Raw genomic sequence first — 14,461 nt, forward strand, 5'->3', positions numbered from 1 at the left:
ATCTAGAGGGTTATGTGATCTGCCGAGGTTTAGTGTTTACTGCTGCAGGGAGCATGGTTTGGGGGAGGTCACCTAATGGTCTTTGTAGGATGGGCACTCTTGGGACCAGGACTAGTGACCTCTAGGAGTCGGTGGTAGCAGGTGTGTCCTGCCTCTCCTCAAGTAGCTTCATAGTTGGAGCACATGCCTAGGAGGTAGGAGAGTTGGGGTTTATCTTTTCAGGCTTGCTATGCATGATAGCATGCCAATGGTTGGGATCAATATGCTATACTTATTTATTACATCATTTTACACATTTTTAAATGAAATTTTTATATTTGAGAATTGATCACACTTCAAATTATGAATATAAATTAGCTAGGAGAAGAGTCATGTTGCAAGATTTAAAATTACCAAACTATATGACAAAATATTTGTGAAAAAAATGAAGTTACAGGTATCAGCCCAATATTGGTACTTACTTTTTTAATTTTTATTCTGGATAAAATGATTTCATGCATGAAAAGTAGTTGGAGGGCAATATTCAGATAAGCAGAGGTTCCATCTGAACAAGGGAGTGAATGCCAGGACCTAAGTGAAAGGCAGCCTAAGGAAAGTCAGCTTCATACAGTGTTACAATATGTTTGTTGCCTGCCTTTGGCATATGTGCTGATGGCTGTTTTCACTCTTGGTAGTGCATGAACGGTCCCAGTGACGTAGGCTCAACACCTGCCCCCTGCATATGCCCACCAGGAAAGCAAGGACCTCCAGGCCCCAAAGTAAGTCTCTGTTCTGTCTTGTTGAGCATATATGACCTGTGTTTCCTTGCTACTCTTCAGCAAATGATGTTGCACTGCTAATTGTTTGAGAACTAAATGATTTTCTAACAAAAGCCTTTTAATGGAGAGGGGTGTTTCTTCCTTCTTCGTAAAAGAATGAACTGGATGCTTACTGGGAGAGTTCCACTTTAGCTGTGCTGATGACCTCCTTTCAGTGTTGATGAAGAACTAAAATGAGAACTAGACCGAAGCTGCTGAAGTCTAACACGACAAACTTGATTCCCCAGTATTTTGCTTTAGTACCTTTCTCAGTAACTGTGCTAAGCAGTGCTTACAGAATTATTTATAAGTGTAGGAAAAAAACCCCAAATCACTTGTCTTTCATTAAGCAAATGGATAAAAACCTTCTCTGCTGTCATCATAAGAGGTTACAGTATGCTGTAGCTACCTCAAGTCAAAGGGCTTCTTGATACAGTGGAAAAGGTTTCTGATCAGGGAGTTGAAATCCACAATATAGAGATCATCATTATTTTTTAATGTATTTCTGTGGTCTTTTACCTTTTTTATTCTCTTTTTACCATATTAGAGAAAAAGAGATAGAGAGAGAGAGAGAGGGAAAGAGAATGAAGTATTTATAATTTTAAGAGAATTGAAAACCACTTCCTGTAAAGTAAGAAGGAATGTGAAATTTCAGAACTAAGATGACCTATGCCTATTGCCTTACATGCAATTTTTCTACTACAATGCTAACCTATGACAATTTGTTTGGGGATAATTGAATAATACAGGTGACAAGATGGTGCCTAACACAAAAGGCTGCACAAAGTGAAAAGGAACGCAATTTAAGATTGAATAGGTTATCTCAGTTACAGTATTTATTAACTTTTGAATACTGGACTTTAGAATCATATGAATTTAAACTTAATTTTTGTGCTTGTGATATTAGTGGGGTACAATAAGTTGAATTAAATCAAAGCAATTTAAAAATAGAAGTAACTGATATTTTAAGCTTTTCAAGTTAAAAGCACAAAATTTCACAGTTAAATAGTATATTTGAAAGCAAATTTATTTTTCTCAAATCCCAAATCTGGACTTCTTAATTTGGACAACAATAATTCTGGGTAACTTATTACTTGTTTAGCAAATGATAACTGTTATGCTTTTCAAAAGAGACATTATTCTATATTCTCTCTCATTTAGTTCAGCATTACACTTCTGTGGTTTATATGTGAAAAGATATTTTTTCACAGTCACATTGAAAACTAGTTTCCTGTTTCCCTTCTAATATCCTCCCTGTTTATAACAGTTCTGCAATTTTAACTGACCCACAGATCTGTTGATGGTTGAGGCTGAAGAATCGGTATCTGCTTAACACTCCTGCTGAAGTAAAATGGTTTTATAGATCAAGTCTTACTGGATTTTGCTGAGTTCAAATCAAAGCTGTCAGTAAAATAAACAGAAAAGGTCAATACTCTAGGAGGATATGTTGAGTAGGATGTTAAGTTCCTGCTGTATCGCCATAAACATGAAGCCTTGGGAAGCAACTTTTCTTTTACTTTAATCTGGTCATAACAGTGATTATCAAAATAATTGCAATGGCTTTTAAGAGGAAATATCAAAAATATCTCTTTCAGAAAGCAATTGGTAGAGAGGAGTTTATTATTTTGCAGGTTTTAATCCTGTCTCTTGCCTTTTTAGTTTTTTTTATCTTAAGAATTAGGCTCAGCTAAAGCAAGTAAGAGATTTCTTCAGAAAATAACTACTTCATTAATGAATTCGTTAATACGGATTGTTTCATCTATTTGATGAAAAGTGTTTCTATTTCTGTTGATTAAAATGTTAAAAGACTTGAAAGCTTTTGAGTTGGTGAGTCAAATTTGTGCTGTAGCCGTGTGTGGACTGACTTCTCCAAGTACTGCACAAGAAGCTGGGGAGAAGTAGGGGAGAATTTTCCCAAAAAAGATCAGTTCTTTTTCACTGTAGGAATTGCTCCTCAGTAGTAGGTCCCTGGCCTTGTAGAGACTGTTTTGTGGAATGTGTTAGGGTTAAGGTTCATTGTGCTAATTTTAAAATACTCTTATAATATTGAAATGCTTATGTATTTTGTGTGTTCACATGTTGCTTTTCCACAGGGTGACCCTGGGCAGCCTGGGAATCATGGTTATCCTGGTCTGCCTGGTCCAGATGGTAAGCCTGTGAGTACTAAAAACTTAGTCATATATTGTAAATGTAAAACTAACAGGAGAAAAAACATGGAACACGATTTTTGAAATTTAGATGATTTTGTCTCCATTCTTTGAAACTGTGAATGTCATTTAAGCACTATTTGCATGTAACAGCTGTATGACTATGTCAATGATACTATTTTTGTTTCAAGGAAAATACTGTAAGTATGAGTTAAGTACTGTTGTAAAGCAGAGAGCAGGCTGTGTGTGCTCCTGTCGGTCTTTGCATTACTTTGCAGCAGTTATGTTACCACCTTCAGTCTTTACTCCTTAAAAATTTTTTCACTAGAAAACTCTTCAGGTCACCTAAAATCCTATCTGGCTTTTTTTAGGGCTTGCTGCTTGCTTCATGTAATTTCTCTGTAGGCTACCTCAAGTAGTCCCTCAAAATATGTAGATATACATGAAAAATGTTAAAAATATAGATGTTTTGTAGTTCCAAACTGGTTCATTTAACAAATGGAACTGGTGATTCCATCTGTAAGCAGAGTTAGTTTAACCGGAAGAAAATAGGTGCTGAAAACAAGAAATGTAATTGTTTCTAAAAATTGAAAATTTCCCTGTTTTAAAATTGAAACCTGACCATGGTTACCCTGATGGCCCAGATGAGCGGTGTGTACATGAATTTTTTCATCAGTCCCACAAACAAATATCCTAAATTTTTCTGTGATATAAAATGTTTTTATACTTTTGTTCTTAAACAGCTTTTGATAGCTATTATCTTCAGAGTTTTTTTGAACCAGAATTAGAGATGATAATCTGAATTGAAACATTCAATGCTTTAAAATACTGCGTTTTGATTTTAGACAATCCTGAAAATGGGGAAGTGTATTTAATCAGAATAGCTTTTCAGTTGATAATTGGTGGTGCTAAAGCTTAGGAAGAGCAGTTCTGATCTCCTATAAAAGACAGTTATACAAACTGTCTGAACCTGGAGTTGCATGGGAGAAGGTGTCCATCACATGCTGATTTCTGGAAATAGGTTTGCAGTATTGATAAGCATAGCAGGGCTGCCTTTAATCCAGATAAGTCTGATATTTTGAAAAATAAAGTGATATCATGTAAGTTTTAATGAAAGCAGAATGGACTGGGTGGGTATTGGTAGGGAAATGTCAGTTTCTCTTCTCTCTTTTAACAAAGAGATTAAGACTTCATTTCTGAAGCATCCAGTCGGCTACAACAGATTATTTTAGAAACAATTTGTTATGACTCTTTCATACTTTTATGAACAGGTTTCCACTGCAAGGCTATTTATCTTCCCATAAGCACTGAAATTTGTAACAGCATGAATAATGAAGGAGAAATAAATTGATACTGTAGACCTACTGTAATTTTGTAATCTGGCAATTATGGCTTATTTTTTCCTGTGAGTCATAGTGTGCATAGATGGGCATTATCTGAACATAAAAAAGATAACCAAAAGTATCTCAGAATGTGAATCAAGAAGCCCCACTAAAGGAGAAATTGTATCACTTTGCTGAAGAACTTACGATATTTGAAGTGCTTGCAGTTAAATCTTATAGCTTTATTAACTGACTAATGTTTCTGAAATATCAGTTGTAGTTTTTGCACTTGTTCTTTGTAAAGACATAATTGCAAACCAATTAGATCATCTGCAGCTCTGGCCAATGCATTATTTTTCCTTACAGTATATTCTTGGGTGCATTCCAGGTGGCTTTTTAGCCGTGAATGGTGAGAGACCCTTTAGATTCACTGTGCAGGAAAAGAAGATTCCCCTCTCTGTCTTTTTCTTTCTATTTTACTTTTGTATTTGCTAATACAACTAGCACATTTTCTGTGCTGTCAGTGATTTTTTTTTGTTTGGGGAAACTTTGCTCATATGAATCTTTTTAGTTTTATGTCCCGGGGAACTCTGAGAAACAAGCTTTTAATTCAGACAGCACGATAGGCTTACAGGTAGTTGTGTAGTCAGACTTGTTTAATCAAATGGCTTTTGCATGAAAAGCTTTTCCTGCAAAGTCAGTCTTTTCTGTTCCCAAACACATTTTTATGTTCTTCTCTAAAGTCATTCCAGTTTGCCTATCTGTTATTAATTTTCTTGGAACAGTATAACTGGTCAACAAAATGTTTCTTCCTCTGAGAAAGATTTTAGGCATGCATTTATATTACTATATGAAACTGAGCTTTAGAGTAAAACATCTAATAAAATTTAGTTTGCTGTTTGTGGGCTGGCTATATTATTTTAATACTTAAAGTTAGTTTCAGTCCAGAAAAGTTGAAAAAAATTCCTATTAGTATCTTCAGTCTTACCAGAACATAGTTGTTTACCTGGTCTTATCCAGTAAAATTGTTTGCTCTAATAATTGGGGAAGTGAACATAAAGATGACTTATTTTCAATCATTTCTTAAATCTTATTTTTATTAGTTTTGTTTAGAGTATCTTTGTTTTTTCCCCTTAATTGCCACCTCTGTTTGTCTTCTGATAAATACAGAAAAGATCAATTAAAAGAACTGTAAAAAAGAATGAAAGTGAGAAGCATAAGTAATGAAAATACATTTTTTTCAATCAAAAATGTAATTCAGAACCTGAAATTAATAAATTGTCTAGTCAAGAGAAAAGCACTGATAAATAAGTGCAAGGATAAAAACAGTATTTGAATCTCAAATGGAACTCATTTTAATGAACATTATTAATCAGAAAGAAGCAGCTGGAGGGATTACTGGCCCTAGAAGCACTCAGCAGCCTGACTGTGTGGTCACAAAGCCATTTTTTATTTCAAAGGATGCCTTTTTTGTACTGGGGAAAAACTCAAGTTAAGGGGAAAAATAAGTTATCAGAATCTGTGCAGTGATCACTTGTGGGTAATAGAGGTGATAGGTTATCAGTCTGCTGACAGAAATTTAAAAACCCCACTTATTTGTCAATTTTGAACTAAGAACCATGGAGCTGGCAAATCTGGACAATTTTCTAGTATTCCATCTAGTTTCATCCATGAAAGTTTGGATCAATTTGCCTTGTTGTTATAGTATGTACAAGAAAATGAAATAAGAAATGAGAAAAAAACCAAGCAATTTAAAAAAAAAAATCTGGTGAGACTGACTTTACTGATACATGCAGATACAGAGTTCATAAGGTATCAAAAGCCTCACATAATAAGTAATTTCTGATCATTCCAATATATTTTTTTAAGTATTATAGAACATTATTACAGCTGTATTACCTAGAGTTTAATATTTAGTGACCAACTAAAGGCCAAATCTTTTATGATGTATACATAACTATAATAGCAATGATGAACTATTTCAACAATACTTTTGGAATGAAAATGGATAATAGTTTCACGTATATATAGAATTTCCTGTGCTATTGGGTGGTTTGCCTGGGATTTAAGTTGTTACAAACTCCGCAGCTACTTTGTTCAGAAAACTTTCATAGTCAGAGTTGATAATTCAGCTGTGAAATGCTGCTCTCAGTTCCAGGAAAAGACATACTCCTCAGTAACACTGTGGCCTTGTTATTGTTAGAGGAAATCTTTTTGCTCTGTTCTAATCCAGTCATGTAATGGCTTCCCTGAGACCTACAAGTCTGAAATTTGAGCGATGCCTGAGGCTGGCTTGTGCTGCAGGGACAGCTATAGAGTTCAGACAAAAGACCACATCACTACCTGCAGCAGATGCCAAAGGCAGAGGTTATGTATGATAAGGATGAACATCTGAGCAGTGAGCAGGAATTAGACTCCCTTGGTACATCGTTGAATCTCCCAACAGCCTGAAGCTTGGGAACTTTTTAAGCTGCATTTATGACCTTTTATTTAATGATTTTGATGGACTGTTTTTTCCTCTGTGCTATTTGAGAACATTGTGTTTAGGGAAAATACACTGCTAGGGGCTCTGAGTTATGAAGGCCTTGGCAGATGATGGAGTAGCTAATGGAGGAAAGTGCAATGAATGCAGAAATAATAAACATGGTTACATGTCTGCATAGTTACAACAATTTCTGTTCTTTAAGATGTAATGTATTTTATGAAAAGAGTTTGAAGACGTGTCTTATAATGCTTTAGATAATTGTGCTTTAAAGATTTTCTGCAAGAAACTTGCACAAGAGGTCTGCAGACTTTTCAGGGTGTTTTCCTAACACCAAGTTAAATTTTCCTTTTGCAGTTGAATTCCATCATGCTTGGTTACATCACCCTAAAGAGTTATTTTTAATTAGAGTTTACAGTTCTTGAATATCTTTAGACTGTTACTGTTGATCCTTGGTTCCTTCCCAGCCCAAGAAGTAAGCTTGCTTACTTCTCCCTTTGTCTTTCCCAAGTAATCCTGTGTTCATACCTTTGTTGTTTATGTTGCTCATTGTCTCCAAAAGCTTTTCATTAAGGGACTATGCAGTGCAGTTGTCATTGCCTTATCCATACAGCCTCTATTTTTATTTTTATTTTGTCTTACCAGATGGGATATGCCTACGAATGCTGTCTGAACTTTTGTCCTTTAGGTGTGCAAATGCATTGCAGATATACTTCTGAGGTTTCCTCTGCTATTGCACCCAGAGTTCTCTGAATTAGTACTTGTCACATGTCCTTCTTGCTCAATTTTTTCCCTTACAGGCAAACTAAGTTTCTTTTTCCAGTAAGGATGATGACAGTATTGCTATTTTTTTGTGGCCTTTATGTAAGTTCTTTGACCTAAGAAGTGTGTTCCAATTTTTTTTCCTTTGAATTATTTGTAAATTATTGCCTTTTTCTTTAAATTCCAAAGTTTCGTTTTATCTGTGATTTTTTTAAATGCCCAGCAGTCTGGGACAAAACTAACCTCAAAGTCCTGCTATTTATCACTTTCCTTTTAAGGACTTTCAGGAACTAGAAGATGATCAGTACTGTTCTCACAACAGTAAACGGAGACAGAAATTTTGTATAATCCTGATTTCAGATGAACTGATGTAAAATAATGAATAAGAATATAAACATTGTCCTGTGGAGTAGTGCTGACTGACAACATTGATGAAACATTACAGGAAGGATTCACGTTAAGACACATACATTTAATATTTAAATGGGTACAGAGACCCAGGGTGTCTAAATTCTCATAATAGTCAACAGGCACTTAACATATACCGCAAAAGATACGGGATTTTTATGCTGTAAGGTATTTTGTGTTGCCCATGCTGCAAGACAATTAATGCCTCCCAAATATTTTGTGCCACTGTCTGCTAACACTGGGTGGGTATCTTAAGAATCTCAAATGGCAGGAGCTGCCTATATTTAGGCAACTGGATTATAAACTGAGTGTCAAATTCAGAGGTAACTATAATACTTCTCACGCTATTTGTGTGTCTTTGGAAAAGTTCATGAGAGAATACCAAGCCCAGATAAAAACTATTATTTTTGGTGGCAAATTTAGTGTGTTCATCCTATTTGAAAGAAAACCTTCAGTCCTGAACTCATCAGTTGAAAAGGGAATTTTCCCTTCTGTCCCTTTTACATAAAATGGCAGCTATGGCATTGCTGTTCTTGCAGCTTATGTATGTATGCCACCCAGGTACTCCTACTGAGGGCTTTGTGACTAGGGAAAGAGGATTTGAGCTGACTTTAGTGCAAAAAACATGTAGACACTAGCATGTAGATTCATGATCCATAATCCATACTGCAAAAGGAGTAGTGATACAAATATATACTCAGTTTTTATGAAATCTGTTTTTTTTAAATTATATTTTATTTTTATTTAACTTGCCTGAACAATTGCTGTGTTCTTTGTACCAGATAGTGATTCTAATTTTTGTGACTTTCTGTGAATTGCCTTTTGAGTCTTCTCTCTTCCAGCTTTCCATTAAAAGAACGCATTGACATTGTGTTTGATTTGTATTGAAATCACAATATTGAAATTACAATATTTAGCCCTGAGCTAAATGTGCAGTTTTGTAAGCTGAAAACTCTTTTGCTGTCCTCCATTCATCTTGAGATTTTGAAATTCAGTTCATCCAGGAAATTGTCCTCTTCTACTTCTTCCCCTGCTCAGTTAGAGGGAGAGAGGAAATTGCATTACAGAGATCTAAATTATGAAATGAAGTTTTATTTGTATAAAAGTATATCCTACAGAAAGTCATACTTTTTGTTTGTTTGTTTTCTGTTTTTTAGAAGAAAAAAGTAGATAAACTTTCAGAGGCATTTTTTGATTTGGTGAATTGTTTCAGCTACCCGGGAGGCCTATATGCACTCTGGGAATACTATACCATTTACAGTTAAAGCTGATTTTGCTAGAACTGCCTTGAGCGCTAAAAGTAGAATGCTTGATAAAGGATCCATGTATGACAGAGACCTAGAATTCTGTTTACTTCTGTATTAAACATTACCAGCTGGCTCATCGGGCAACTGCTCAAATGTCTTTTGGGAAGAGGGCACTGCAAGGACTCTCTTGTATCTAACCCAGCAAATAATTTTAGCTCTGTTTATTATTCCTAGGAAGCTCTGACTGATTTAAAGAAGAAATCAGACAAGCACATTGTCTCCCTTGTATTGAAAAGGTTCTATTAGCTCCTTTTTACCAGTGTGGAAATCACCCCAGGAAATTTGGTGCTAAGATTTTAAGATTGAAACCCATTTGGAAATAGGATTATTACTTCTCTCAGTTAAAATCAAGATCAGATTCTGGGTGTTTGAAATTGGATAGCCCATTTAATGGGATTTATCAAATTTAGTTTTGTCTGCCTGTTGACGTGTCTAAATCAAATAGCCTCAGAAATCTCTTCTTGTTTTATATGTTTTCTCAAAAAAATCCTCTTGGGTAGCTCATTTTGTCCACTGCAAGGACATGTTTTCAAATGAGCTATGTAAAATTCTTATTCTTCAGTAACTTGCCTCTCTTAAAGGATTCTTTAAAGTCCTTGTTAATTTTGCATGAAAACTGGCTGTCTTTGCTGTACAAGTTGAATCAAATCTATCAAAACATAGACATATATTTTGGATTCTGTAAAGGTTCTCTTGTTCTGCCAGTGTTGATTTCTAGTAAAGCATTCCTGAAATTCTCTTTTCAACTCATGAATTATTTAGTATTTCTTTTTGTAGTCCCAGTCATTCAATTTTTTTTTTATTTGTATAGACTGTTATATACCTTCAAGTTCATAGCTAAGTGCTTAGTATCAAGAATGGAATTTTTATTATTTAGAGATATTATAAAACTAGCTGCATAATGTATTAGAACATACCTTGTTTGTTAAAACTTATTTCTGTAACTGGATATAAGCCTTTAAAAGTCCTGGCACGTTTCAGCTATTTTTCTTAAGAGAGAGAGAAAAAAATGTGTCTACGTATGTGGATTAATTTTTTTTTTTCCAGTGGAAAATAAAACAATATGTTTGTTATGCTTTTGTGTAACAATTCTAAAATAACTGATTTTAGCTAAAGGATGGAGGCTGAGAACTTCAGCTGCTGATATGAAAGCTTTTGAAAGCTGAAATCTAAATCCCAAATGTACAATTGTGATAGCAGTTGCTAAAATCTGTGACCTAAAATTATGGTTTCTGACAAAAGTTCTCTAGTAAGCAGGAGGATTGATTTTTCTTTAAATGGGTGTTTGGAAATTTGTGTTTGTTGCTTTTGAAAAGTCACAAGTTTTGGTTCTTTTCCTTAGGGATACCAGGGATCAGCAGGAACTCCAGGTATCCCAGGATCTCCAGGGATTCAAGTAAGTTTCTATTTCATTCCTAGAATTTGAATATCTGAGAAAAATCCTGCCAGGTCTCTCTCAATATCTCTTGTTTGTCATTGAGAGTTGAGGTGTGGGGAATGAAAAGGGCTCAAGGGGTGTAATGACATCAGAGGCCGTCCTTGGGTGAATTGCTTTGAAATTCATATGGCTTTGGATTTGAAGGTAGGCTGACAATTAGACTGCAAATCTAAACAGTGCTAGGTAAGGCCTCTAGAAGATGGACTCATCTGCAGCTTAGACGTTTTTGTCTTGAACCAGAAGCCAAACAGTAGTTCCTTCAATTTTTCTGTGAATCACTAGCAGTGATCTGAAGTCTTGTCATGGTGATGGATTGCCCACAATTCACATGTTCAAAACAAGGTTTCAGATAAAGCCCAGAGTGATGGAGGAGAATTATTTTTCATTGTTGTATTAATTTAGTAATCCTTACTGAGACAGTTATTGGAAACCTGTGCTGTATTTTACTTTTGGCATGATCCAGTCTGAATGACAGTCAAGAATTTACTCATTTGTTGAATTAAGTATCTGAGAGCATGCTGGGGCCAAGAGCAAGCCTGCAACATGGCATACATGAAGGCTGTCTGACAGAGAATTGAAAGGGACATCTCTGGGCTAGTACAGGCTGTGTGACATTCCTTTTTTCCTGGTGTGGTCCTTGGTTAGAGCAAAAAATTGTTTCGGTGTTCCTCAGTCATGGGTTATGACAGTGTGCCATGTTCATCCATGCTGGGTACACATTGCACTTAGTTCTGCTTTTGTGTCCAGTTACCAAAAAGTTGGAATCAGGCAGCTGACACATTGGGTCTCTGGCCCGTGTTGTGTTACATTTATGTGTCTCATTATGTATCAGATTGTATTTGTATTTGAGCTGGTGTTAATATCTTTCTCAATCTAGGGACCTCGTGGCTTGCCAGGTATCAAGGGAGAACCAGGAAAAGATGGGGCAAAGGTAAAAGAACCCAAACAAGAATAATAGATAAAAGGATTTTATTCTTACCTTTTATAATTGTTGGTTGGAAAGGAAATAGTATCAGTATTTTTACATGAGTGTTCTGTGAGAATTGTTTACTAAAAGGATAATAAGGAAAGACTAAGAATCCTAAATTTAAACTCTGAATCTGGTCTGTTTTATTTAATAAAGTTTATATAGGCTTTAGCACTGCCAGTAACAACTTTATTGCACTGAATAACATATATTTAGGAAGTGTATCTAAGTATGGGTACCTGAAAGCACAATACAGACATCTGTCAGAATGGTTTCTTTTTAACTCTTTTCGTCCTTTTTCTCTTTAAGTGAGTATCCTGATAACCTAGGTAGGAATTCCTGGATGGCACTTTTTATCAGGAAACACTCACTAATTGGAACCAAAACTTTTTGTGAAAGATTCTAGCTGAGGTGTAGCCAGTAGCTTGGAGCTATAGACAGATGTGGAACCTTATATGTAGCTCCATTCTGGTAATCAAGATAAACTTGACTCTGAATCTTCTGCATACACAGTGAATAAACCGCCCATTGGGTACTGGCAAGTGTCATTGATATGTAATTATCTGTGTCCACCCTTCTCTCACTTTTCTGCCCTACATTTAGAAAAAGTTCTAAGCTGATTGTGATGACAATTATTTTGGTTTTGGTTTATTAAAACTTCAAAGCCCTTTCTGTAAAACAAGCATTCGTTTTCCCAACAGATCTTAGAATTTCCTTCTACAGTTCCCAATAAGCAGGTCCTTAAATTCATCACTGTTCAGCAGAATTCTCAAATTCATGGTTAGAGCTGAAAAATTGCTTACATGTTCTGTGCTTTATTCATCTCAATCTAATTGCTTTTAGAGGTTAATCTAGTAGATCAGTCAGTATTGGGCCATGTGTAGAAGTTAAAATGCTGGTGGTGAAAAACTCTAATTGCCTGGCAGTGCAGGGTTGTGACAGAATATTTCCTATTGCTCAGTCTAGCCTTGTTTAAAATGTGCCAAGAAATAGGGCTTCCGCCAGTGTTTTAGAGAACATTTCCATTGTAAAATAGGTCTTGCCGTTAGAATTTTTTTCCTGGAAATTCAGCCCAAATTTTCATCTCTTTATTTCACCACATTACTTGTAAAGTTTCTCTAGTAGCTGATTTAAAACTGTTTCAATTTCCAAATGTTTTAGTTTATCCAATAATTGAACCACCACTTCTGAGCAGAAATGGAGACTCCATTCTTTTTCATTAAGAAGCAATGCATGCGTGAAGTGTTAATTTTATAACCTTTGCTGATTTTTGAACTCCATTCCATTGTCCGCTTTTAATATTTATTTGTTGAGAGAGATTGTGATAGCATTAACCCACTATCATTCCTGTGGTCATGTTCCTGCCTACTGCAAATATATGACAGGCCTCTCCAAATCTGCTTAGGCATGAATGGCTTTGATAAACAGCACTGAGACATGTCCTGGTTTAACCCTTGTCTTAGAATTTGAAATATTATATGAAATAACTTTCTAAGCATAGTTTACTATTCCTCCTATATGACTGAAATATATTAAACAAATAAAAATATATTGTTCAATATAAAAGTAGATATTAACAGGAAGAAAACATTCTGATTGTCCAAAAATGATTTTGTGATTAGCTGTTTTCTCATGTGAAGTAGATCTTGTCTACTGAAACAAGCAACTAGGATTGCTTTTATTGTTTCAAGTCAAGTAGTGGCAAGTTGTAATTTAGGGTTTTGTTGTTATTGCTCAAGGGAACTTGCAGACAAATTGTCAGTTAAATTTCAGTACCAACAGCAAAAGTTTGGAATTCCTGATATCTGACACCTCTGAGAACAATAAAAAGAACTGATATTTTGCCTTGTCTTTTCAATTGCCAACTGCTTTTACCAAAGTGGATTCTTTCTTCCACTGAAATGAGATCTCATTTGTCAAATTGCCATTTCTAAGTGTATTTTGATTTAATTTTGTTTCTTTTTTAGAGAAGGTACTTAGTATCTTATTTTTTAATACTTCACTCATCCAGAGTAAGCTGGTAAGAAATTTCATAAGGTCAGTAGGTCTTCGATATTTTCAGTAAGAGGTAGAAGCAAAGCCATTCCAGATCTAGGAAATTTCCTTAATCTTTGGGAATTAGGAAGGGATGGTGGAATTATCATAGCTCCTACAGAGATTTTCAGGTTTTTTTCATCTTTTAAAACTAAATTGCTGCTTTTGAACCTCCATAAGACTTACTAAAAGATTACAGTAAATTTAGTCTAAAATTTAGTGATTAAGCTTTTTCTTTTATGCAATGAATTTTGTTTAAAGTTCAAACATCTCTTATCAGTCATCATACCAATGTTAAGAAGGTGATACAGTGATATATGGCATCTTTCCACTATTTGTTGATCACAAGAATATGAATGTTATTATAGTATATTACCACTATTTTGATACAAAGACTTAAAATATGTTTGCTATTTCAGGGTGATAGTGGACTACCTGGTTTTCCTGGATTACATGGGATGCCAGCACCAAAGGTTGAAGTTAAATATTTCTTGTTACAATATTCCTGGGTTTCAGCTTGCCCTGTAGTTTAATTTAAAGGGAAAACAAGTCTATATACAATACTATTTCAGAGCATTTGATGAATTTCTCAAAATGAATAGATATGAAGGTGTTATTCAGGGAAGATACATGCCATGGGACTTCATTACATAGATATCAAACAATAGAAATACCTATTATTTCATTTCTTTTTTGCTCTATGGGATTTTATATTAATTCGATTTTACTACTACTTAGAGGATTCTTCATCACAAATAATGTTTTTAAAAAATAAAAACAATTACATGATTTTCTTG

The 14,461-nt window shown here is 35.0% G+C and overlaps 1 protein-coding gene across 3 annotated transcripts in view; it reads left to right on the forward strand.

Moving 5' to 3' along the window:
• Positions 1–14,461, forward strand: part of COL21A1 (collagen type XXI alpha 1 chain) — a 95,550-nt gene that overhangs the window by 37,221 nt on the left and 43,868 nt on the right. For 2 of the 3 annotated variants that reach the window (XM_039569545.1, XM_019290911.1), the window contains 5 exons: positions 675–758; positions 2,891–2,953; positions 10,568–10,621; positions 11,541–11,594; positions 14,084–14,137. In XM_039569545.1, coding sequence (XP_039425479.1) covers positions 675–758; positions 2,891–2,953; positions 10,568–10,621; positions 11,541–11,594; positions 14,084–14,137 — 309 coding nt within the window. Of the gene's footprint in view, positions 1–674; positions 759–2,890; positions 2,954–10,567; positions 10,622–11,540; positions 11,595–14,083; positions 14,138–14,461 lie in introns of those variants that run through there. The other variant, XM_019290914.1, reaches the window with a different exon arrangement.

This window comes from Corvus cornix, chromosome 3, assembly GCF_000738735.6.
Source record: "Corvus cornix cornix isolate S_Up_H32 chromosome 3, ASM73873v5, whole genome shotgun sequence".
Lineage (NCBI taxonomy): Eukaryota > Metazoa > Chordata > Aves > Passeriformes > Corvidae > Corvus > Corvus cornix.